This window comes from Fusarium falciforme, chromosome 4 (genome assembly GCF_026873545.1).
Source record: "Fusarium falciforme chromosome 4, complete sequence".
In the NCBI taxonomy this organism is placed as follows: domain Eukaryota; kingdom Fungi; phylum Ascomycota; class Sordariomycetes; order Hypocreales; family Nectriaceae; genus Fusarium; species Fusarium falciforme.
The window spans coordinates 3,687,768-3,711,127 of NC_070547.1; the positions used below are offsets into that span (position 1 = coordinate 3,687,768).

Sequence of the window (23,360 nt, forward strand, 5' to 3'; positions counted from 1 at the left end):
TATTTGCCGGGCTGAACCGAGACACAGCTACTTATGAAAATGCAGGAGCTATCCATCCATTGTTGTTTTACTGTCAACTGCTCTGTACTTGCTTTGCTCTTTAACCGTCTTGCTCCCTCTCTGCCTTGCTTCATCTTCTCACCAAGTGTAAAAGCCCACGTCTATTCTTTATTCCTCGAGAGCGCATAGATAAGCAAGGCAGAGCAGTCCAGTCCAGAGAACACCTTCACAATGTCTGGCCCTCCCTCGCGCATTCGCTCCATCCTCAACCACCTCCGGCCTCACCCCGCTGCGTCTCCAAGCTTCCACACCCTCTCCCCGACCACCTTTCTCGAGCGCGCCGCCTCGATTGAGCCCGACGCCGAGGCCATCTTCCACATCACCGTCAACGGTGCTGTCCTGCGCCGTTCATACGCTGAGTTTGCCGATCGCGCACGCGGCCTGGCCTACTACCTCCTCAAGCATGGCTACCGTCGAGTCGGCATCCTCGCCCCCAACACACCTGCCTTTCTCGAGTCCATCTACGGCATCGTCGCTGCTGGCGCTGTCATTGTCCCGGCAAACTACCGCCTGAAGCCTGATGATATTTCTTACATCTTTGACTTCGCCGAGGTGGACTGCATTGTCGTGGATAACGAGTTTGTTGGCCTGCTTGATGCGTACAAGGAGAAGCACAAGAATGTGCCATTCATTGTTGATCTGGTGAGTAATTGTAACCCCGGATCCAATTTGTTCTCTAACTTATCCCTACAGGACACCGATGCGACAGAAGGCCAGCTCTGCGGCCCCTTTGACGAGGCCGTTCTCGAGGGTCTGAAGCATGACATTGATCAGGGTAGCCAGGGTTGGGCAGGTCTCCATGCCCAGGCCCGAAGTGAGGACGATATGTTGGCCATTCCCTTCACCTCTGGAACAACTTCACGTCCCAAGGGTGTTGTCTACACCCACCGGGGTGCCTACCTGGCTTCCCTGGCCAACATTATCGAGTCCGGTCTCAACATTGGACGCTGCAAGTATCTCTGGACTCTTCCCATGTAAGTCTGCAATGATCTATCCAAGTCGCCTGATCTAACTAATGGCGCAGGTTCCATGCCATTGGCTGGACATTCCCTTGGTCAACTGTGGCTGTCCGGGGCACCAATGTCTGTCTCCGAAAGATTGATTACCCGCTCCTCTGGAAGCTCCTGAAAGAGGAGGGCATCACTCATTTCAATGCTGCCCCCACTGTCAACACATTGCTGGTCGCTGCTAAGGAGGCCGAGAGATTGCCTCAGGAAGTCAAGGTCACTGTGGCCGCCAGCCCTCCCAGTGGCCATCTCTTTGAACAGATGGTAGGTCAAAGCCCCTTTGAATATGGCAGTCTGCTAACATGGAATAATAGACCAACCTCAATCTCATTCCCGTTCACGTTTATGGAATGACAGGTTCGTAGCCTACAACAGCCACTCGAATTCATTACTAACAACTCTTTAGAAACCTATGGTCCCATCACCAAGTGCTACACCCTTCCTGAGTGGGATGATCTCCCTCCCCATGAAAAGTACGCCAAGATGGCCCGCCAAGGTCACGGCTTCATCACCAGTCTCCCCATCCGGATTATCAAGCCGGACCAGCCCCAGGGCGTCCTCATCGACGTGGCCAAGGACGGTAAGGAGATTGGTGAGATAGTCTTCCTCGGAAACATCTGCGGCAAGGAGTACTACAAGGACCCTGAGGCCACGCGCCAGCTCTTTGCAGGAGGCGTGCTTCACTCGGGCGATCTTGCAGTCTGGCACCCAGACGGTAGCGCTCAGATCCTAGATCGAGCAAAGGACATCATCATTTCAGGAGGTGAGAACATTTCGTCGGTTGCCCTTGAGAGCATGCTAGTGGAGCACCCCGACGTGCTCGAAGCGGGTGTTGTCGCCGTGCCCGACTCTCACTGGGGTGAGCGACCAAAGGCCTATGTCACCGTCAAGGAGGGCAAGGCCGTGACGGGCGATGAGATCATCTCGTGGGCCAAGCACCAGAGTGATATTAGCAGATTCATGGTTCCTCGCGAGGTGGAGGTTGTTAACGAGCTGCCCAAGACTAGCACGGGCAAGATCAAGAAGAATGTCCTCAGGGAGTGGGCCAAGCATGGCAGTGAGCAATCTGGTGGCAAGTCATAGTAAGCGAACGGAGTAGGGTCGTTATTGGGTATCTTTTCTATCGCATACTTTTTGATATAGCATTTTATGCTTGCTTGGGGCGGCAAATGAGGCGCTTGGATCTCACAATATAAGCCTGTTTCTCTTCGAATTCCTCAGTCCACATTCATCTTGAACACAGCTCCCTTTGACCCCTCATCTAATGCATCCAGCGTCTCCATATCGTCCTGGTCCAGTTCAAAGTTGAAGACGTCGAGATTCTCGTGGATGCGGTCCGGTTGCACGCTCTTTGGTAATGGAACCCAACCCTTCTGTAACGCATATCGGATAAGAATCTGAGCAGGCGCCTTTTCCTTCTTAGTCGCCAGGCTCTGGACCGTCGGGTCATCTAGCCGGGTGCCCGTTGCCAGTGGGCTATAGGCTTCGACTAGAATGCCATGGGTTTGGCAGTAAGCTACCACATCTCGCTGCTGGCACCAAGGATGAAGCTGATACACTCTAGTGTCAGAGTAACTTCCTGTGCTTCGAGCAGATGACTCACCTCGATCTGATTCACGCTGGGGGGCCAAGCTGCCGCATACCCTCTCATCTCCTCCAGATGCCGCACACGAAAGTTACTCACACCGATGCTCTTTGCCCTTCCCTCATTTCGAAGTCTCTCCATGGCGGCCCACAGCTTCTCACGGTGTGCACGGGATGGTCCAGGTACGTGAATCAGCAGCAAGTCAACATAGCCATCCTCGCCAGCGATGCGATCCACGCTATCTACAACTTCGCGATACACCCCATCCTCATCATTCGCTCGATTCTTTCTGGCGGTGGGGCTCCCGACCTTTGTCGTCAGAAACACGTCCTTTCGGTCCACGCTAGATTGCTCAACGGCGGTACGAACGTGCTGCTCGTTGCGGTAGAGAGCAGCCGAGTCGATGTGTCTATACCCTGCTGAGAGGGCTTCGATGACAGCCGCTGTACAAGCTGGACCACGGATTTTATAGACGCCAAAGCCGATTCGGGGGATTGAAGTTGTAGAGTTGACGAGGGCGAGACGGTCGATGAGTGTGAGTGCGTCTGAGCCCATGGTGTAAGTCTGGCGTTGCTGCCTAGTAATGGCACAGGTGAGTTAAGTATGCAGTTCTAAGAGCTGCAAGATGACCCAAAATCAAGCTTGATCTGCCCCGCTAAGTTGCACTTTACTAAGCACGAGATTTCCGATGTTGGAGTCATAAAATGTTGGAAGGGTCAACAACTTAGAAAAGAGTGACTTACATTCAATGGAAGTAAAGATATATAAGACTGACATGAGAGGAATACAGGTCTCTATTCCCCCTTCAACAGCCTTCTTGCATTCCAAGTCCTATCACATCATTTCCACATGTAGAGATACAAAGTCTATAAAGTAGTTATTCTAGAGCTATATTTCAATGTCAAGTTGACCTTGCTACAACGTAGGGTAGGTTATCTCATAAAGACACCAAAGAGTAGATATCGGGGTCCGTGTCCCAGAACTCTCACCAGCTAAACTCGACGAGTTCTCCTAACACTCAATATTCGATAATTCTGTGGTAGCTAGTATGCAGGGGAAAAGGGAAACACTGGGCCAGCTTACAAGCACACCCCTCCTTGACTTGCACTTCAAAATCCTTCAACATCAGCTCACCCAGCATCGACCCAATTATTAAGAATCCGACGGTCACGATACTAGTCTGTCTAGCCCTTCTCACGCCGGATTGGGATTCAATATCGCGATTGCTGGTGGCTGATTGTTGGCGAGCCAAGGCCAAGTTGGGAAATCCTAGCATGCCAGAAACCAAGTTGCCAAGCATTCGATGATATGAGGCACAAACCACCACACTATGTCCGTTCAATATGTAGATCCCTGCGCACATGTTCCAGGGACAGGCAAAGTTGAACACTGTCTGGGAACTTGACGTATGACGTGCTGGATAGAGAACCCTGTCTCTGATCCTTCGACCGCACGGTCAGTCGGTTCCGCAAAGTCGGTCGACATGCTTAAGCGATGAACGTAGATACTGCCAACCCAACAGATTGGGATTATCTTCCTTGTCTGTTGAAGGATTAAGGGCTGAATTGTTGGTGTTGCACATGAAGCCGCATGTCACTCTATACACATGAGGATGGGAGTAACATGGATCCTGTTGCCACGAAAGGGTCCCGTGTTTCACTTACTACTTGCCTAGATGTTCTTTGTTCTATCATCGCCGTTTCGAGTTTTTCCAGACATGCTCATGTTGCTTAATTCCCAAGCATCAGTTCAAGATTGCTATGACACATGGACCCTGTCCAACAGCAACAGCTGATGTTGTTTCTTGGCAGCCTGTTGGTTGTGACATGATTGAGCTTTTTTCATAGATGCATTCAGACCTGGCAAGCACGTCATGAGAATCCCTGGCACTCTCACGACACAATCGTGCTTCATGGTCCAGACATTTGGAACGTAAAATGCGGTGATACTCCTCTGTTTGTCGGTTTCTATAGGGTCTAGCTCAGGCAGATTGCTGCCATACCCAATGGAAACCGATACGAGCATAACAGCCTTGTCCCAGAAATCAATGCCACCCGGTATCTCTGGGAGCATTTCTCATAACCGGGATCCTGTGGTGTCATGATGCAACCAATCCTGGCCTGCATCAAGAGTTATCACCGTTATATATCCCATCATGACCACCATCAGCTCTCCAGTGCTTGCTTTGGGGAACACCGTCATTGAGTTTGATCAAACCGCATCGGATTATTGATTCGGTCCAACAAATTCAAACACAACAATCATGTCGAAGTCGGACGGGGAGCCTCCCACAGAGACAATCAATGTTGAGACGGAGAGAGTTCAAGGTGAGTAGACCGACATGAATGTGGTAATTACACAATTAACAGTGAATAGTGAAATGGTATCGTTCAACTCTCTACAATGCCACCATTCTCGGCCTCTGTAGCTTTGCGGCACCTGGTCTGTGGGGAGCGATGAACTCTCTTGGAGCCGGAGGAGCCCAGAAGCCATACCTCGTGAACACAGGCAACTCACTCACGTTTTGTCTCATGATCGTCTCGTGCTGGTTCACCAGTAGCATCGTCAAATACATCGGCATCAAAGGCGCCTTGGTGGTCGGCACAGTCGGTTTTGCCCCGTACAGCGCTGGCTTGTACCTCAACGTTCGCTACGGAGCTGAATGGCTCGTCATCTTTGGGGCCGCCTGCTGTGGCATCTCAGCCGGTATCTTCTGGGCGGCTGAAGCAGCTATCGGTGTCAGCTACCCAGAGCCCAGTAACCGAGGGCGACTTGTTGCGTATTGGCTTTCATACACGCGGCTTGGTCAGATTCTCGGCGGAGCTATCAACCTCGGTCTCAATGCAGACAGGAGAGAGGCGGGCAAGGTTTCTTACAACGTCTATCTCATCTTCATCGTGCTTCAAGCCCTGGGGCCATTTGCGGCGCTGTTGTTGAACCGCCCTTCGCAGGTCCAGCGGCATGATGGCAAACCTGTTGATCTCTCCATTTTCGATAATCCTTGGGTCGAGTTTAAAGCAACGACACGGACGTTTCTAAAGAAGAAGGAATTACTGTTGCTAATCCTCTGGATCGGACAGGCATTCTACTCGGAAGCAGTCTTCTTTAGCTACATCGCCCTCTACTTTAGTGTACGAGCCAGAGCACTTGGTTCCTTTCTCTCAGGCATAGTGGCTGTTATCGCAGGTTGGATCCTAGGCATCTGGCTCGATCAGCACCATCTCCCCCTCAAGGCACGAGCACGCTGGGCGTTTTGCACCATCATGACCCTCCAGGGAGCCTGGTGGCTCTGGCTGACGGTCAACGCAACAGAATTCCACAACAAGCAAACACCGCCGACCTACGACTGGAACGACGCAGGTTTCGGACGCGCCTTTGGGGTCTTCGTCTTCCTCCTGGCAGGTCTTCAGCTCAACTTTAACTTTCAATACTTCCTCATCGGGCAGATCTCGACGGGCCCGCAGGACACGATCCGGCTGGCGTCCATCTTCCGGGCGGTCGAGTCGGCGTGGCAGGCCGTGAGCTACGGGCTGGGGTCGGTTCCCATCATGGCGGCCGTCGGCAGCGCGTACATCAACTTTGGGCTGTGGGGGTTGTCGCTGTTTCCGGCGTGGCTTGTGATAAGGAGGATCGGGGAGGTGGACAAGGGGGAGAGTGAGACTGAGCAGGAGCAGGAGCAGGAGGTTGTGACGGTGTCCAAGGTTTAGACAGCACTCTTCAAAGTGTATCACATTATCTCTAATGCCATGAGACTAACACACAAAGAAGATGCAACTGGAACACAAAGAATCCTGGCGATGAACAAAGTGGAACGCATTGGAATCACACGCGCGGGACCGTCACTCATGATAGTGGGGCCGCCTTTATTCTAGAAGACCCCACAGGGCGCTAGAGCACCATGGAAATGTCGTCACTGCCTGCTGAAAGCTCCCGCTCCAGGCAGAGCCAGGCCTGGCAGGCTTCAGTAGGTGGGTTCCCGCAGGTGACACGGGCTGGAACTGATCTGATGGGTGGAATGGCCCATCACCAAAACCTACCCGTCACCTACTTCAACCTCTCGTCACATTCTCTCCCCAAATTCTTTTCTACCACCACCAAGCACAGCTATTACCATATCGTAAATCCTCCAGTCTTGGGCTCAATTCTCGAATACTACCCCTTCGACTAGCTCGACGACAGCTCTCAAACAATCATGAGCACTCTCCGGCCTCTGCGGGGCGGCTGTCAATGCGGCCGAAATCGTTACATCATCGCCGTTCCTCAGGAGGGCATCAGCGAAGCCCAGGTCCTGTTCAATACTGAGCCTGTCCATCGTAAGTTGATCCTCCCTTCCACGGAATGAGATTGTGCACGGCGTGTAGAACACGGCCAATTGATCTTAGATCAAGAGATCATCAACTAACAGCCCTCCAGAGATTCCACTTGCAACCCCACTAGCCGCCTACATCCGAGTGCCTCTATCTTGGTACCATAGCACCACCTATGCCTTTTTCCCAGACGAGACGCACACCTTGATCCGACGAGTATACACCCATCCCAGCCAGGAATACTCGAAACGTCACTTCTGCGGCTACTGCGGTACTCCCTTGTCGTACTGGTCCGAAGACCCGCGAAGCGAAGCCGACTACATCAACCTCACGCTGGGTAGCTTGCTGAGAGAGGACCTTCGAGACCTCGAGGACATGGGGTTGATTCCAGAGGAGGGCGAACAGCAGAGAACCGCATCGGAGCAGCCGGCCGAGAGAGTGGGCAGGAGTACGGCTCTGCGCCAGTCGTATGGAGTGCCGTGGTTCGACGGCATGGTTGAGGGAACCCGACTGGGCAGTATGCGGCGTAGCCAAGGCGTCAGGCAGTCTCAGAACGGCCGTGTCAGGGTTGAGTGGGAGATTGTAGAATTCTCAGGGAGCAGCGATGGGGAAGAAGCGGGAGGGTCGGCGGGCCAGGCCGGAAAGACGGGCGAGGGAGAGGATGTCGAGATGGAGCTGTCACACCCCGGGAAGCGGAAGATGAAGGATAGAGACGACTCAGGAGCCACTTCGTAGGGAAGGTGAGATATGATATTCGTTTGATTCTGGTGCAGAGAGTGGATGTAATGGCTGGAGTCTGGAGGCTGAGGACAATGAAGCAATGCTTGCTCAGAGGAGATGCATATTAGTGATACTTTCAAGCAATCGACAGCGTGTTTAGAGCTCGGCAAACACCCTTTCGTCTGCAAACTTGAGTAATGGGCCATGGGCAACCAAGGCAGTTCTCGACAGAAAAGTATTAGCCGGATATCTCGAGTTGTACCATGGCTCAGTATCATGATATGCTGCTTGACGGTGGGTCATGTCACAACTACCCGGTACCTGCTCCGGAGATGACCTGTGTTGAGAAAAAACCGCATACTGTCAATATGAGATACGCATTGTTCCTGTACTTATCCACAAACTTGTCTTGATAACACTTTCGTTTGCTCCGGACAACTTTTTGAGCAGGTGGAAACTAGAGGTGACACTCCTCCGCCGTGGGTGTAGTAGACTGGGGAGCGAGTTGAGACTCACACCAGACCAATACCGTCGTGAGCACACTCAATTATCCGTATAAGCCTGTTTAACCTCATCGTGCGCCGTGTTTCGGTACAGACTTCTATCATGTGAAAAGCGATTGTGAAATTCAGGGCGGGTCTGGTGTTTCGGGCCTGGGAGCCATCGTCGGCCGGGACGCTCGGGGCAATGCAGGCCGGGCCGTTTAACAAGTGGGGACAAGCGCCGAGAGGCAGAAACAGAAGCAGAAGCAGAAGCAGAAGCAGAATTGTTTCCAAGAGCTAGAGCTGGCGGCCCTGGATCTCCATGACAACAGACAAGCCACGTGCCTAATGCGAAACGCCGTATCTGACGGAGTTTTTCCCAGTCATGCGTTTAGTTTCTCCGGCGAGTGAGGCAAAGCAAGCCAACGCTCGGCCCTATGTGTACTGCACTCTACTGTAGGTGGGCGAGGGCGTGTATGGATATGCCGAAGTTCTGGCGCTGGCGGGCTGTCGTGGCGCCGGAGAGGCGGGCCGAAGGCTCGAGGAGACCCAGACGAGGAAGAATCGTCTGACGGGTCTGGGTCTAGGAGGTCCTTGTACGCGGGAAAAGAGGGGAAGTGGCAGGATGCAGAGGATTGGGACTGGAGTGTCTGCCAAGAGTTGGGAATTTGCTGTCTTGTAAAAAGAATCAATTGATGAAAAGCGCAGACAGAATATTTAAAAGACGAGGGTTCATGTAACACAAGCTGGAGCTGGAAAGCCTCATCCAGGTTTGCGGGGAGCGGCAGGGTTTTGACAACGCAGGAGCTCCCTCGGGTCCCACCATCTCAACTCGGGAAGGTACCTGCCTCGGTGCCTTCCAGACCAGGAGTGCATGTCCATCCATGTATGGATATGGGGGCACCAACCACAAACCGCCAACATCCATGACCTTCCCCCCTCTCAAAGCATCTTAATCCCGTCAACTAAACACTGCCCACCCCCACCCCAGCTCTCGTGGCAGATGATCCCGCCAACGGCTAATACGGTCCGACAGGACGTCCATTTGACTTGGGCATATGCTCCTGTGCTGAATTGCCAAGCTGCAGACGAGACCATGGACCTAGAACCGACAGCCCATGCTCTCTGCTCTGCGGGCAGCTATTTAACATGACCAGCTCGCCTGCTTCAGCAAACTTGACCTCTTCTTCTTCCTCCTTCCTCTCAGTCACCTTTCCCTCCCTTCAGTCCATCCTCCTCGTCAACCTCAGTTGTGACTGTTTGTTGTTGGACTCAGCCGACCTCTGAACTGGCTACGTGGAGTTGACGGCTATATACGACATCGCCCAAATCACTATCCTCCACCATATAGCTTGAGCTATTGCCCACCATGTCTCTCCCCGCCGACTTCAAGTGGGGCTTTGCCACCGCTTCGTGAGTTGTTCCGTCCTTCTCGTCTTCTCTAAAGGACCTCAATTGACAATCTTGACAGTTACCAGATTGAGGGCGCCATTGACAAGGATGGCCGTGGTGTTGCCAACTGGGACGTGTTCTGCGCAAAGCCCGGCAAGATTGCTGACGGCAGCTCTGGTGTCACCGCCTGCGACTCTTACAACCGCACTGCTGAGGATATCGCTCTTCTCAAGTCGGTTGGCGCCAAGGCCTACCGTTTCTCCATCTGCTGGTCTCGAATCATCCCTCTCGGTGGCCGAAACGACCCCATTAACCAGGCAGGTATCGATCACTACCGCAAGTTTGTCGACGACCTCCTCGACGCTGGCATTACCCCTTTCATCACCCTCTTCCACTGGGATGTTCCCCACGAGCTTGATGTCCGTTACGGTGGTCTCCTGAACCGCACTGAGTTCCCTCTCGACTACGAACGCTATGCCCGTGTCATGTTTGAGAGCATTCCTCGCTGCAAGAACTGGATTACCCACAACGAACCCTGGTGCTCGTCTATCCTCGGCTACAGCACTGGCTCCAATGCCCCTGGTCGTTGCTCTGACCGAACCAAGTCTGATGTTGGCGACTCATCCCGCGAGCCCTGGATCGTCGGTCACAACCTCCTTGTTGCCCATGGCCGCGCCGTCAAGGTTTACCGCGAGGAATTCAAGCCCAAGAACGGTGGCGAGATTGGCATCACCCTCAACGGCGATGCCACTTTCCCTTGGGATCCTAAGGACCCCAGGGATGTCGAGGCTGCTAACCGCAAGATCGAGTTCGCCATCTCCTGGTTCGCCGACCCCATCTACCTGGGTGACTATCCGGCCTCGATGCGCGCCCAGCTCGGCGATCGCCTCCCCACCTTTACCCCTGAGGAGATTGCGCTTGTCAAGGGCTCCAATGACTTTTATGGCATGAACCACTATACTGCCAACTATGTCAAGCACCGGGATGGAGAGGCCCCCGCCGAAGACTTCCTCGGCAACCTGGAGCTTCACTTCTGGAACTACCGCGGCGATTGCATCGGCCCCGAGACCCAGTCAACTTGGCTGCGACCTTGCGCTCCCGGCTTCCGCGACCTGCTTGTCTGGCTCTCTAAGCGTTACGGATTCCCCAGGATGTACGTGACTGAGAACGGTACTAGCATCAAGGGCGAAAACGACATGCCCAGGGAGAAGATTCTCGAGGACGACTTCCGAGCCCAGTACTACGACGACTACGTCAAGGCCATGGCCGATGCTTCAAGGCTTGACGGTGTTGATGTTCACGGCTACTTTGCCTGGTCTCTGCTGGACAACTTTGAGTGGGCCGAGGGATACGAGACTCGATTCGGCGTCACCTATGTCGACTATGAGCACGACCAGAAGCGTTACCCCAAGAAGAGCGCCCAGCACCTGGCTCCGCTGTTTGACAGCCTCATCAGAAAGGAAGACCCAAAAGTAGAGAGCAAGTAACAGAAAGCCAGGGGCTAAAGCGAAGTTGACTAGGGAATAATGCCACCAATCTCGGCCGGAATATGATTGACGGATGGACGAAATTATTGAATAGTAGTTAGTTATGCCGCTTGAAAGGGGATGTATGGAAGTGACGGATAACTGGGTTTCACTGCCTTGAATTGATACGCTCAAAATATTTGTCTTGTTCAAGTACTAGTACTTTGCGATATGTGTCGTGGACTAGGTGTCAAGTATCCTGCCTAGTAAGCACGCTACTCCTTTGATACATTCTGGTCTACCGTGCCCTTCGAAGTGTCATGTTGCTGAGATTGCCCCTCAGTTATCTGCTGTGGTTCAGGAGTATCGCCTCCTATTTCCTCGTCCTCTTCGGTCTTGTCAATTCCACGCCGCATATACCAACGAAATAGGTAAACCACCATCTGAGCCATGAAAACCTGCTCAATCGTATAAAGCAGCACAGGGATTTGGATATAAGCGCGCGTGAGGTCATCAGCCCTCGCCCACATGGCGCTCACCAAAGGGATACCCAGACTCGTCGTCTTGGCCGCCCCGCAGAAGCATACGGCAATGGTCTGCTCTTTCGACATGCGGGCTGGGAGCAGAGCTCTGGGTAGACGCCTGCCGAGCCAGGATGAGGACGCCCATCCCACGAAGCGTTCCGGGGGACGGGCTGCGTAGAAGCATATGACGGTGAAGATGGCGTATAGGGCGACGTTGATCAAGATGTTGAAGACAACGTTGCTCGATGAGAGGTCCTTTAGGGCACCTGTGCCGAAAGCGCCAGAGAAAGTGGTCCACACGAGCAGAACGAGACACAGCGTAGACACCTTGGCCAACTTGAGGGTTTCCAGGACCTTTACCGTCTTCTCCTCCCAGGTCCATCGGATAGCCTGACCCACGGCGAGGGGCAGCACGACACTGAGACCCAGCTGCTTGGCGACATCAGCGTACATGTGTCCAAGAGTAGCAGGGCTAGCAGGGCGCCAGTCATCAAACGACTCGGGGTGACCCGAGGGGAAGAAGCCGTAAATGAGCAGCGGCGAGAGAAAGGACCCGGCGACGTTGCCGAGTACCACTGAGATGATGGCCGCTGCGTCGTCTCCGCCTGCTGACCGTGTCATCACCACGTTGGATGCAATTGTCGTCGGGAGGCAGGCTGTTGCGAGGAGACCGATTAGGATTGGTGGTGAGGGTGTCTGGGATTTGAGAGCTCCTGCAGCAATGGAGATGTGAACGATGGCTGTTTGATTAGCTCATTGGCTTTGTACATGATGTGAAACTGAATCCTACCAAGTACAATAGCTGGGATGACGGCAAAGCTGATCCCCTGGACGAGAATATGCAACCTCCAGTTCGTCACGTTCTTTCGCAGCTTGCCTGGTGAGAGCTGCAGACCGCTGACGAGAAAGATGAAGGCGACAGCGCCGTAGAGAATGCTATACTCTGAGCGGATGACACCTCCATGTTGAGCGACGGCTATCAAAAGACTCTGTCAGTAAGAACTCGGTAAGGGGGAGGCCCGAGAAAAACATACACGGGGCATAGTATCCCACGACACAAGCAATCGCGAACCCAATGATAAGGTATTGCGCCAAGATCAAGTTGGCCACCCTCTTGATCCAGTACAGCACACCTCGACGACTGTCCTCAGCCTCAGGGACAGACATGGCTCCTTAGTATTCAATGTATCCATCTTGGATAGTATCAGAGAAGGAAAAAAAAGAGAGAAGCTCCCTGTCCGGGGTCGGAGGTTGGTCTAGTATTCGAACGAATTGTGTCATTCGCCTCTGGCCGTCCGGCTTGGCGGTGGGAGAGGATGGGGCCGCCCGCGTTATTACCGCCATCACGACATTGATAGGGCGGAGTTTTAAATGTCCATGACCCTTGCTTGACCTGGCACCTGAGTCGAGAAAAAGAGTTGTAAACCCTTTGGCTTATGCTCCCCTAAGGATGGTGAATAGAGTGTAATAAGAATAGGCAAAGAGGCTTTAAAGCTTGACATTTATGACCATATATCTTTAGCTGATTATTATGCTCGAGAGGAGTTAGGTGATTAACCCTCATGATATTCTCCGCGTGCCTGGGTTGCATACGCCCTTGGCATAGCCCATCAGTCAATTTACGGAACGTCAAGCGATTGGTAAAGACGATAGAAGTGACAGTGGACATGTCAAGCCCAAGAAACAATTCATCGTGAATTACATATTGATACAATTAGATAGGTACTAACGCGCAGATTAACGAATACTTCTCCCCAGCTTCGCCCGGCTCCATCTCCGAAACGCATCATAAAACCAGGGAGTCCAGCCATCTAAAGTCAAAAGACGAGTCATCCACCAAACCTCGTGTCAAAAAGGAAACGCGGCATCCAACGTCGCCGACAACTTTTCTATCCAGGCATCTGCCTCGAGCAAATCCAAAAAGAAAAAGATAAAACTGATCCAGGGGAAAACGCCGTGCCATGGGTGATGATGGTATCTTGAAGATGGGTAAAAAAAAAAAAAAAAAAAAAAAGGAAATAGGGTGCCGCAAGTCTGAGGGTATAGACAGACAGGCTCTGTGTAGGTATCTCATCAAGAGTGGCCCTGTTCATGAAAGGAGCCTTCTCATTCGTCGTCAAGAGATTAAAGAAGGTATAGTATGTTGAAAGGAAATTGACAAGCTGAAGGTCAATTGATCCAAGGAACGAAGGAATTTCAAAGTGCGAGACGGGCTGATCAAGCCATGATGGCCGGGACTGGATCCAGAGGTAGGGCTGTTCTCGAGTCGCCGGGATTGGTGGTGCTGGGAGCTGGAGCAATTTCTGGATCTGGGATCTGGATATCAAGCTGTAACAAGTGTCAGTATTTGCAATTCTCATAAGAAACCATCACAACTCACAGTCATGTAGCCTGTTTGCCGAAGGGGCATGAGCTTGGGCGCCATGGCTCCATCTTCAGACCCCATGGCCTTTTCCATGTCAAGGTTCCATTGCTCAATCCATTTCTCGAGGCCATTCAACCGAGACTTGATTCCAGTTAGGCCTAGGTCGTCCCAGATCCAGCCTGTCACGAGTCCTAGTAGGCTATCCAGAATATTCCTCATTCCGTATGGGTTGAACGCCGGTATCAGTTCACCGTTGAGCTTCTCAATGATCCGACGGAATTCTTGCTCCGACAGGCCAGCAGGATCCAAGATCTCGGGGTACAGGTTGGAAAAGGTAGGCGCCAAATCGCCCTGGATCAGCCAGTCGCGTCGTATCCGAATAATGCGCGTGTTGACATACTCGGGCGAGTCGATAGGGACGTGAGGGTTCAGGTGAGGGTAGCAAGGATGTTGAGGTCCCCATTCACCAGCCGCATCTGGCTCGACTTCTTCACCCATAATGGAAGAATCCGTCGATGAGAGGGCCGATCCGATGCCATCCCCGGCCGAGACATTGGAAATTCGGGGGTCCATTATATCGGGACCCCGTTCCAGGTCCTTGCCGAAGGACGGCATTGGATCATCGTTCTCCGGCATCATTACAGCCTTTCCCTTTCCCTTGTCGAGTTTGACGGGTGCGTCTTCCACGATGTCCCCCTCTACAGGTACTTTGCTAGGTCGGGGTTCGGATTCTCCGGCTGAAGCGACACCACGACGAGATCGCGTCTCGTCGTAGGAAGCGCGAACTGACGATGGAAGGCTCACTCGTTTATCGCTACTTCCCGTCCGATCAACCTGAAGACTAGCACGGGCCGATAGAGAGTGGCGGGTTTGACGCTGCTCGGGGAGCGTGAGGAGGGGATAATCGCTAGGACCAGCTCCTACGGGATCGGGCAGAACGTTGTCGAGAGTAGGATGCTGGAGGGGTACGGATGGAGGCGGTGGTGTTGAAGGGCGGCGTTTGCGAAGAGTGTGAGGTCGGGGGGTCGAGTTTGTGGGATTCCACAGGCGAACGGCAGACAATCGACGGGCACGACGAGTAGAGGGAGCAGTACCCTGTCGTGGGTGAAAAGGCGAATGACGGAAGGCAGGCTCTTGATGACGGTCGGTGGGTGGTCGTCTGGGAGCCTGTTGTGAATGCAGGGCGGCAGCGGCGGCGTCGGCGGCGGCTAGATTGGCAGAGGCTGGGCCGGTTCCGGGATACGCGGGCTTGGGAGGGTCGAGGCTCGAGAAATGAGGGTTGTTGCCCGGGACATCTACTACGGTGGCCGGGACGGGCTTGGAGGGAAGCGCTCGGGAGAGTGGAGGATCCGTGGGAAGCAGGATGTCGGCACGGCCGCCGAGACGACCGCGCTGGGAAGGTATGGCGGCGTCCTTCTCACGTGAACGTGAGCGAGGGCGAGGCAGCGGACTTGACGGCGGTGGTCGCAGATGGAGATAATCTCCTCGTCGTGATGGTGTTGGTTGTGTCCAAAAGACTCGACGCTAGTTGCCAGCGCACGGAGCTGGCGTTGGTGGTGCCGTGGAGACGCAGGCGCAGATGCAGAGAGTGACGCGGATGGAGGAATGCGATGAGTGTGATTTGTCGTCGCTAAGATTGACTCGGCTGCGCCAAGAAGGCCTGGCGATGAATCGGGGATGGTGGTGATGGCGGCGGCAGCAGCAGCAGCAGGATCGTCAGCCTCGTAGTCTTCGTGATGGTCGTCGTCTGGGCCGTGGCTGGACTCTTGGAGGCAGCTACAGGCAAAGGTTTTGCTGGAGTCGTCGGTGATCAAAGGAGAGGAAGAAACAAGGAGAAGGCCTCGGCGGGCCAGCCAATCAGAGGTGGGGAAGGAGGCTGGGGGAGAAGTCGACGACCGGGGCAATGATGCGCTGCTGCTGAAGGACGCCCCAGAAGCCAGCATCCTCAGCGAAAGAGAGACACTCTAATGCGGTGAGTGTGCCTCTGTAGGTGGGTTCGGCTACTGCGAGCCCGCCTTTCATAAAAAAAATTTGGTTGTCGATCTGGGGAAATTGAGTGTAGAAAAAAAAAAGAAGGCTTCAAGGGGCGGGATGCCCGGCCTTGAAGAACAAGATGGTTAGGGGTGCAATTGGAACGCCAGGATTGTCTCCTTGCAGCATGGGCAAGTCACTGATATTCAGCGTTTTCCATCTAAGAAATGACTGACTGGGGATGAGCTCTTCCCTAGTCTTTTGGGGATATTGTTTCTTTCTTTTTCTGGTGGTTGACCCTCGGATATTGCATCAAATGTCAACGGCCGGTAATCTGCGCTCGCCCAGGTATTAACTTTGGCGATGATAATAGTTAGCGGTACACGGCAATAGCGATCATACCCTGCCGGTAATAGCTGACTCGAAGTTGGTGATGCTGAATTGAGGCCCTCGCGAATCTTCTCTTCTCTTCTCTCCAGGAACCAACTGAAGACACGGGGCGAGACCAACACCTTTTAATAAATCGGGCACTAGGCCAAGTCTCATCCCAAAACCCTCGTCATGCGCACAACCCCTCCCTCTCCTTTTTTTTTTTACTCCCGTCTCTTTTCCCTCGCAAGTAAATTAACCTAAGCTGCCTACGTATGTATGCGCTGGCTGCGCGCGGTCTGTTCGTTTGCTACCCGACACCATATCTCCATCCATCCACCCAATCTTCAAACCAGGGGCCCCGTCCTCTTGGGTTTGACAGGCGACCGGCTTCCCGACAGGGGGTCGACGGTCCCATAGATCCTGCGTATCAAGGGATGCTTGGGTGTCTCCAATGACGCCATGGCGGGCTTCATTTCGAGCCGCGTCCCTTTCAGCCTGCGAAGACGGGAGGACGAGGATAATGAGAGTCTATTCTTGATGATTTCAAAGCAACTGCTGGTCGACAACTCCTTGTCGGCGAAGGCCTCAAAATCTGTCCTGATATCCCCTGGTTCCTGCGTCGCCCTGCATAAAATGTAATATAATGCACAGCAGATTATCGATACGTGGTGGGGGGTTATGGATATGCCCGATGGATGGATGCTTTGACATCCATAGAAAATTCCTCCTGACTCTGCCCCTGTCTGACTTGGGATGAACTTCTAACCTCTACTCTCTGCGCCGCAAAGAGTCTGTAGCCTCAAAGAGTCCTTCTTCTTGATTTTTTCCCGCACCTGACACGGCGACGACATGGGATCCTGCCCATCAACCCCTAAAGACCGTTCGATCATGATGCTCTTGGGGTGGTAGTTGCTACGCTCAGACTCTTGAAGAACGGGGTAGACTGATTCATGACAACCACATCGAGCAACACTCAGACAGCCCCTGACCCAGCGCCGGCCGGATGCTGACGTCACACGATGAAGGCTATCTCTCGGTTGTTTAAGACGTTTGAGGGGGAAGATGTCAGGCTCGGAATGCAGAGCATCCGTCGTGATTGTTACATGATGGGATGGACAAGGAGATCTCGAGTGTTCCTGAAATGGAAACCCGGGGGCTTTTATCGAACCTGATTAGTATAGGTTGCATCTGCGTGTTGTGTTGCATGGCAGTTTTCTCATGTGCCATTTCTTGGTTCTTCATTCGGGTGGAAGCAGCCCATATTCTTCTGCAACACACCAAGCCTCATCACCTTTCTGGCAAAGCCACATCGCTCTGCCGCGACTCAGGCCGTCTTTTGTACATGCCAATTGCGACCCCTCATCCCTTCCCTTGCATGATGATCGGCGAGCCTCGGGACCCGAATCGAGACATGGAGAAGCTGTCAAATCAGATTTGCCAGCAAGGCCAAGTGCCGTGGGGAAGAGAGAGAAAGAAAAGAGCCAACTACCTATTTTGGCCTCGTGCCGCTTTTCCTCTTTTCTCAGCTGGACGCAGCCCGGCCCAACTCCTCCGCATGGCGTCGTGAGTCTAGCGTTAGGTACTGTAGCGTCTTGGAGCTTGGGAGAGCTCTCTGCTTTTTTGCCGGCAGGTGACGTCGTCAATCATCTTGACTCTATTCAGCAAGGACAGGCAGAAAGAAACGATCCTCTCGCCACCGCATTCCATCCTCTGCATCTCTGTCGCACAAACCTAAGCTCACTCTCCCTCACTTCTTCCACGTCGCGTGACCTCTCCGCCTTTCTCTTCCAACCCCAACTCTAGTCTCCCCCCCTCCATCCCCGACATCTTTTCTCGAATTTATACGGTACGGTAGTAGCAGGCCCCCCAACACCCGCAGCGTAGCGTCTACCGAATACCTCCGTGGCCATGACGGATGAGAATACGACGTCGACCAACGGATGGAGGCCTGGTACCGGCGTAAGCTCCGCCGTCAGCGCGGCCCCGCCCTCCGGCCACGGGCTTCGACGCGCCATGACCGTCTCCGCCGCCGAGGACGCCGCTGCTGCCCGGAGGGCTCCGACCTCGTCGTTCCCTGCCATGGACACGATGCCGCCTCGCAGGAGCTCCAACTTTTCAGAGTATAGTCTCAGTGAGGCTCGCGACATACTGAATCCCCAGTCCAGAGATCCCGGTAGCGCCGACACCTTCTCTTCCCCAGGGGACTCTTCATCACTAGCATCGTTGTCACTGGCCTTTGCTCTTTTGCCGGCTCTCGCGGGGGTCTTGTTCAAGAATGGAAGCGCTGTCGTCACAGATGTCATGCTGCTGGGTCTGGCTGGTGTCTTTCTCCACTGGTCTGTCACGCAGCCATGGTGAGTTGGCTTTCATCCACCCCAAGGGTATACGCTCACTTGTTGTGGATAGGGCATGGTATCATTCGGCGCAGGAGGTGCGGATACAACACGAGGCAACGGCTGAGAGTGTCATCGAGGATGATAGTGACCTGGACTCGAGTCCTCAGATGCCAGCGCACTCGCCACTAGATCATGTTCCCGAGGAGGAAGAAACACAGCCGGAATCCCATGGGGTGGATGAAAGGCATCCCACAACCCAGCAGCAATCAGCCCTGGCTGAGCTATATGTCTACGAAATTATCGCGCTGGCTTCATGCTTCGCACTCCCGCTCATCGGTGCCTACCTCTTACACGCCATCCGATCCCAGCTCAGCCGCCCATCAGAGGGTCTTGTTTCCAACTATAACTTGACCATCTTCCTTCTTGTGTCGGAGCTCCGGGTTCTCTCCCACATGATCAAGCTGCTCCAGTCACGAACACTTCACCTACAGCGGGTAGTCCAGGGCAGCCCCTCCAGCACCCAGCCAACTCGCAACGCAGAACAGTTGGAAGCGGTCCTCGCACGCTTAGATCGACTCGAGTGTCGCATCACGGCTGAAGATATCATCTCTGCCCAGGGGAGCAAGCAGGATTCCTCCAGGTCGAAGCAGCAGGACAATGCCGTGGCACGCGATGTGCGCAATGCCATCCAGCCTGAGCTCGATGCGCTAAACCGGGCTGTACGCCGTTACGAGAAGAAGGCAACCCTTCTTCAGTTCCAAACAGAGTCAAGATTCGCCAGCGTCGAATCAAAACTAGACGACGCCATCGCCTTGGCTGCGAGTGCTGCAAAGAATAGTGCATCACACAAGAACATCTTCCTATGGGCCATCGAGTCACTTACAGCGCTCGTTCTTCTCCCCTTCAAAGCTCTTTTGAGAATCCTACTGCTACCTCTTAGCACACTCTTGGCTTTTACTAGCAAGAGCAAGAGAAAGTCACCAACGTCCAAATCATCCCGTGGCCGGAATGGCAAAGCAGTCATGCAGCCTAGGTATAATGGGGACCGAGTACCAACTCGAGTGTCTAAGCGATAATCAATTCGTGCCACCTCGCAAGGTTGAGCAGTCTTTAATAATAATATTCTTTTGTATCCTAACCAGCCATGGTGGCTAGTTCTTATAAGACGACTGGAAACTACAGACCTTGATGCTCGGTCGGGGATATGGTAGTGTTTCGCTCTGCTACATTCACCTATCTTTGGAGCACTTACCTGGGGAAATTGTTTACTTTGGTCTACACAGTAAGCGTTGATCAAGTTATCCCATAAACGTGGTCACCAAATGTAGTTCTCACAGAAGCTCAGAAGAGACGCTCGGTGATTGAGCCAGCCATATCCAAGCTGCCCAGGGTGAAAGGCGTAAGGTAAACCCTCCGGCCCAGATGAATCAAACCTTGTGCCAATGGCGAGACCGAATTGGGACCAAAGCAATCAACACAAGATGAATCGAGAAATATGAGCCCCCAATCTTGCACCGGTACGCCTCCGGCTGAATAAGAACCGACCTTGTGGTTTGTTGTCGGCCATGTTTTGCCTAGAGTTGCGACCTTGTCTCAGGTTGAATCTAGCGCCGGGCTTGCGCCAGTCCAGCCAGCCGTGACCACTAGCGAGGCTTAAAAGCCTTGGTTCTGACCTTTGGGCTGACGGTTGGCCTTCGCTTACGGCTTTACCGGGTCGAGGACATGTCCTGAGGCGAAGGATTGAGTTGGTGGAGGTGGGAGCTAGGAATTGACTTTACCGCGCTCACGGCCGAGTGCTACCTCAGATGCTCTGCCACGCTGTTCCGCAGTAGCCAACATCGCCAACACGCTAACAAGCGTTGAATCAACAACCCGTCTCGATCCCGATCGCGTCACCCTTGCTCGGTGAGGTCATCCAGAGCACGTGGATGAGAATCGCATTTTCCGCTGTCCAGGATCAGGACGGCCGGAGGTTTGGTAGTGCAGGAGAGGGCAAAGGTCTGACATAGTTGCAACACCTATCCGAGGGCGGTGACTTGCGAGGAGTCAAAACACACAAATACGATGGTCCCGTGTATGATGGTGTTCACTCTGTGAGATGACGAAGGTATGACGGGCGCCTCGGGTTTCGTATGGGTACGACCCAGCTGCCGAAGTCCTGAGGTGATCTGATGCCATCAATAATGGGCTCAACCAGGACAGCCTGGGTGATACACATAGTGGACACTGCTCCATCATCTAATATCCCCGTCCACCCCGCTGTACCGGATGATGTATGCAGCAATGAGAGACTGCGATCATGGCAGCGCGAAATATTGCAAACTCAGACATGCACATCACAAGTTGTCCCTATAGGCACAAGCCGAGCCGATATCCTGCCTGGGGGCGCAGCTTGACAGGGTTGGCTGGTCCATGTGCATTAATCAAAACATCCGTCGAAAACACAATTGCGTGTAATTGTTGTTCAGGAGAGTAAGATGGCGCACCCATGGCTGACTTTTCTTCGTCCGAAGGAGGGAGGCAAGGTTGACAGGGGGTGCGCGTCTTTTTTTGGGCTGGTGATCTTCCCGTGACGAGATAGGCGAGAAGGGACGAGCTGGAAGTGATGGGACAGGATGAGATGTGATGGTAAGGTGTTGCATGGGACAATTACCAAAAGAGGATGGGATGGGCGTTGGACTCAGAGATGACCCTCCACAAGGCTCATGTCGGCCAAAGCTGCCAAAGGCGCGTCGTTGGAAACAAAAAGGTGGGACCCTTTAATCTCAGCACGCGTCGGTGAGGCTGCACTGGCGGCCGGTAGCGCATCTTCTCAAGAAGCTAAATGAGAAGGCTCTCAAGTAGCGCCTGGTACCTCTTGGTACGGCGCGGCAACTTGGCAGTTGTGGTGGATGCTTCTGCGGGCCATGAAATGGATGATGACGCCGAGCACATGGCGGATGTCGTCGTGAACCGTGGGCCTTCAGCTTGTGAATGCCCCTCTAACGTCTGAACGCGGTATCGGCCTCTCTCATGGTGTCCTCCACGAGCGGAGTCTTGGTCGGCATTCGGGGACTCGTGCGGAGCGGGCTGTTTAATGAGCTGGAAAGCCAACCTGGGCAATGGCCGACAAATACCAAAGTGCCTGGCTAGCTGGCTGGCTGACCGTGGTTAAACATGGGCGCTGTGGTGCATGGCATGACATGATGTTGTTGGCGTCGCATCCGCAGGACAGGATTTGCTGATCCCGGCCTGTCGTGCAACGGGATAATGGCTTCCGCTGACGGCCCATGCGCGGCCGTTGAGTGTTGAAGAAAGCCTTGTTGTACAAGTCGACAAACAATCGAATGAGGGATGAACAGAGGTCGAAGCACGAGGTTACGAGCTGAAAGAAATCATGGATGCCAAGATGCAACGGTAGATGCAAGAGCAGGTTGGACTTTCAGGAGCACCTGCAGTCTTAGGTTCCCGAAATTGTGATTGGAAACCAAATGGCAGGTGCGGCTCGTAGTTTTGGTTCTAGAGCGGAAAGTGTGGACGGCACGGGCGATTGCAGAACCAGATCGATTAGGTAGCCACGCGGACTGGTTGAGCTAGTGTGGGAGGGGTGGTAAAAACAACAAGGGATTATCAACCAACAAGAGAGGCGAGGAAAAGGAGCAAACAAGCAAGTCACTCACAAGCGAGGCCCTTGCTTTGTTCTACCTAAACACATATGCGGGCACCAAGGAGAAACAAAAACTGCAAGACATGGCGGGCACTTACAGAGAAATCCCCGGCCGCCTGCAGGCCCATGCTTTGATTTGCCCATTCACTCATGATCCGTTGAACTCATAACGACAGTGGGGAGTCCGACAGGAGAGGTAAAAAGTGGAGGGAGACCCTTTTCGCTTCTGATCAGGTCAGGAGGCGAAACTAAATGTCGAGTTCCAGAACGATAGAGATTCAAGCTTGGACCTAGGAGGATCCTCCGTCCAGCCAGAACCCCGGAACCCTGAGTTGGTGAACCATGAGTAGAGCGGCATGAATTTTAAATTAGAAGATGGGACGAATGATTGTGAGACGATTGAGTTCCGAGCACCGAGTGGTTCAGGTTGTCGTTGACTGAACTGAGATTTCAGACAATGGATGAATCCGGGCCGCCTGAAAGGGACGGATGGCTGGACAGGACAAGCCATTGTGCTCCCAGAGAGGCGGGAAGTGGGATGTGCTTTGTCGGTGAGCCGCAAGCCGCCGCGTGTCATGTAAGACTTTTTCTGGCTGTGTGATATCACACTGAGATATAGCTCTAGCTGTCGTGTTGTCCAGCACAGCATCAATAGAGGCGGTCGAGGCGCAGCTGAGCAGGGAAAGAATCCTCGTCGCCGGCAGAACCATCTTGTGTGAGAGTGGTGTCTGAGGTGTAATACCACCTCAACTAACCCGCGGATTGGCCTATCAGCAAATGCGATGGCGTCGCAGAAGTGGTGACGATGCATTGCCGTGCTCCCTCCAACCCACTGGCACGGGCACGTTGGCTACGTGTGACGATGGCAGCGGCTGAACACAGCGCAGCCCGCAGTGGCTTCCCAGCAAGCGTGCGTCCTTGGCTGTTCGACCTGGCTCATCCGCCTTCAGGATAGGATCCCATTCGCAGGAGGGCTGAACGCCCGGTGACAGGCAGAGCATGACCAGGCTCTGCCGTTCCGGCGCGTTTCTTCTGGCCGCAGCAAGGGTCCCTCTGAGCTGTTCGCTGGGGCTGGGCCAGGGGCCCACCAACGAGAGACTGGTGATCTCTCAAGGCAGAGAGAGAGG

The 23,360-nt window shown here is 53.6% G+C and overlaps 8 protein-coding genes across 8 annotated transcripts; 5 read left to right on the top strand and 3 right to left on the bottom strand.

Annotated features, from left to right (window-relative positions):
- Nucleotides 1-231: 231 nt before the first annotated feature.
- NCS54_00585200 (Hypothetical protein) lies at nucleotides 232-2,150 on the top strand (the record flags this gene model as incomplete). The annotated part of the gene is made up of 5 exons (XM_053151336.1): nucleotides 232-702; nucleotides 754-1,034; nucleotides 1,085-1,331; nucleotides 1,382-1,424; nucleotides 1,474-2,150. The coding sequence occupies 5 exons, from the start codon at nucleotides 232-234 to the stop codon at nucleotides 2,148-2,150; spliced, it is 1,719 nt and encodes a 572-aa protein (XP_053007311.1).
- Nucleotides 2,151-2,284: 134 nt separating this feature from the next.
- Nucleotides 2,285-3,207, bottom strand: NCS54_00585300 (Aldo-ket-red domain-containing protein; the record flags this gene model as incomplete). Its single annotated transcript, XM_053151337.1, has 2 exons — nucleotides 2,285-2,617; nucleotides 2,671-3,207. 2 exons carry the CDS (start codon nucleotides 3,205-3,207, stop codon nucleotides 2,285-2,287), a joined length of 870 nt encoding a protein of 289 aa, XP_053007312.1.
- A 1,708-nt stretch (nucleotides 3,208-4,915) lies between these two features.
- Nucleotides 4,916-6,359, top strand: NCS54_00585400 (Hypothetical protein; the record flags this gene model as incomplete). The annotated part of the gene is made up of 2 exons (XM_053151338.1): nucleotides 4,916-4,979; nucleotides 5,029-6,359. 2 exons carry the CDS (start codon nucleotides 4,916-4,918, stop codon nucleotides 6,357-6,359), a joined length of 1,395 nt encoding a protein of 464 aa, XP_053007313.1.
- A 485-nt stretch (nucleotides 6,360-6,844) lies between these two features.
- On the top strand, nucleotides 6,845-7,694 carry NCS54_00585500 (Hypothetical protein; the record flags this gene model as incomplete). The annotated part of the gene is made up of 2 exons (XM_053151339.1): nucleotides 6,845-6,965; nucleotides 7,066-7,694. The coding sequence occupies 2 exons, from the start codon at nucleotides 6,845-6,847 to the stop codon at nucleotides 7,692-7,694; spliced, it is 750 nt and encodes a 249-aa protein (XP_053007314.1).
- A 1,836-nt stretch (nucleotides 7,695-9,530) lies between these two features.
- Nucleotides 9,531-11,040, top strand: NCS54_00585600 (Hypothetical protein; the record flags this gene model as incomplete). Its single annotated transcript, XM_053151340.1, has 2 exons — nucleotides 9,531-9,574; nucleotides 9,633-11,040. The coding sequence occupies 2 exons, from the start codon at nucleotides 9,531-9,533 to the stop codon at nucleotides 11,038-11,040; spliced, it is 1,452 nt and encodes a 483-aa protein (XP_053007315.1).
- Nucleotides 11,041-11,294: 254 nt separating this feature from the next.
- Nucleotides 11,295-12,710, bottom strand: NCS54_00585700 (Hypothetical protein; the record flags this gene model as incomplete). The annotated part of the gene is made up of 3 exons (XM_053151341.1): nucleotides 11,295-12,283; nucleotides 12,334-12,519; nucleotides 12,578-12,710. The coding sequence occupies 3 exons, from the start codon at nucleotides 12,708-12,710 to the stop codon at nucleotides 11,295-11,297; spliced, it is 1,308 nt and encodes a 435-aa protein (XP_053007316.1).
- Nucleotides 12,711-13,760: 1,050 nt separating this feature from the next.
- NCS54_00585800 (Ras modification protein ERF4) lies at nucleotides 13,761-15,851 on the bottom strand (the record flags this gene model as incomplete). The annotated part of the gene is made up of 3 exons (XM_053151342.1): nucleotides 13,761-13,871; nucleotides 13,924-15,300; nucleotides 15,360-15,851. 3 exons carry the CDS (start codon nucleotides 15,849-15,851, stop codon nucleotides 13,761-13,763), a joined length of 1,980 nt encoding a protein of 659 aa, XP_053007317.1.
- A 2,308-nt stretch (nucleotides 15,852-18,159) lies between these two features.
- NCS54_00585900 (Hypothetical protein) lies at nucleotides 18,160-19,663 on the top strand (the record flags this gene model as incomplete). The annotated part of the gene is made up of 2 exons (XM_053151343.1): nucleotides 18,160-18,605; nucleotides 18,658-19,663. The coding sequence occupies 2 exons, from the start codon at nucleotides 18,160-18,162 to the stop codon at nucleotides 19,661-19,663; spliced, it is 1,452 nt and encodes a 483-aa protein (XP_053007318.1).
- Between the last annotated feature and the right edge of the window lie 3,697 nt (nucleotides 19,664-23,360).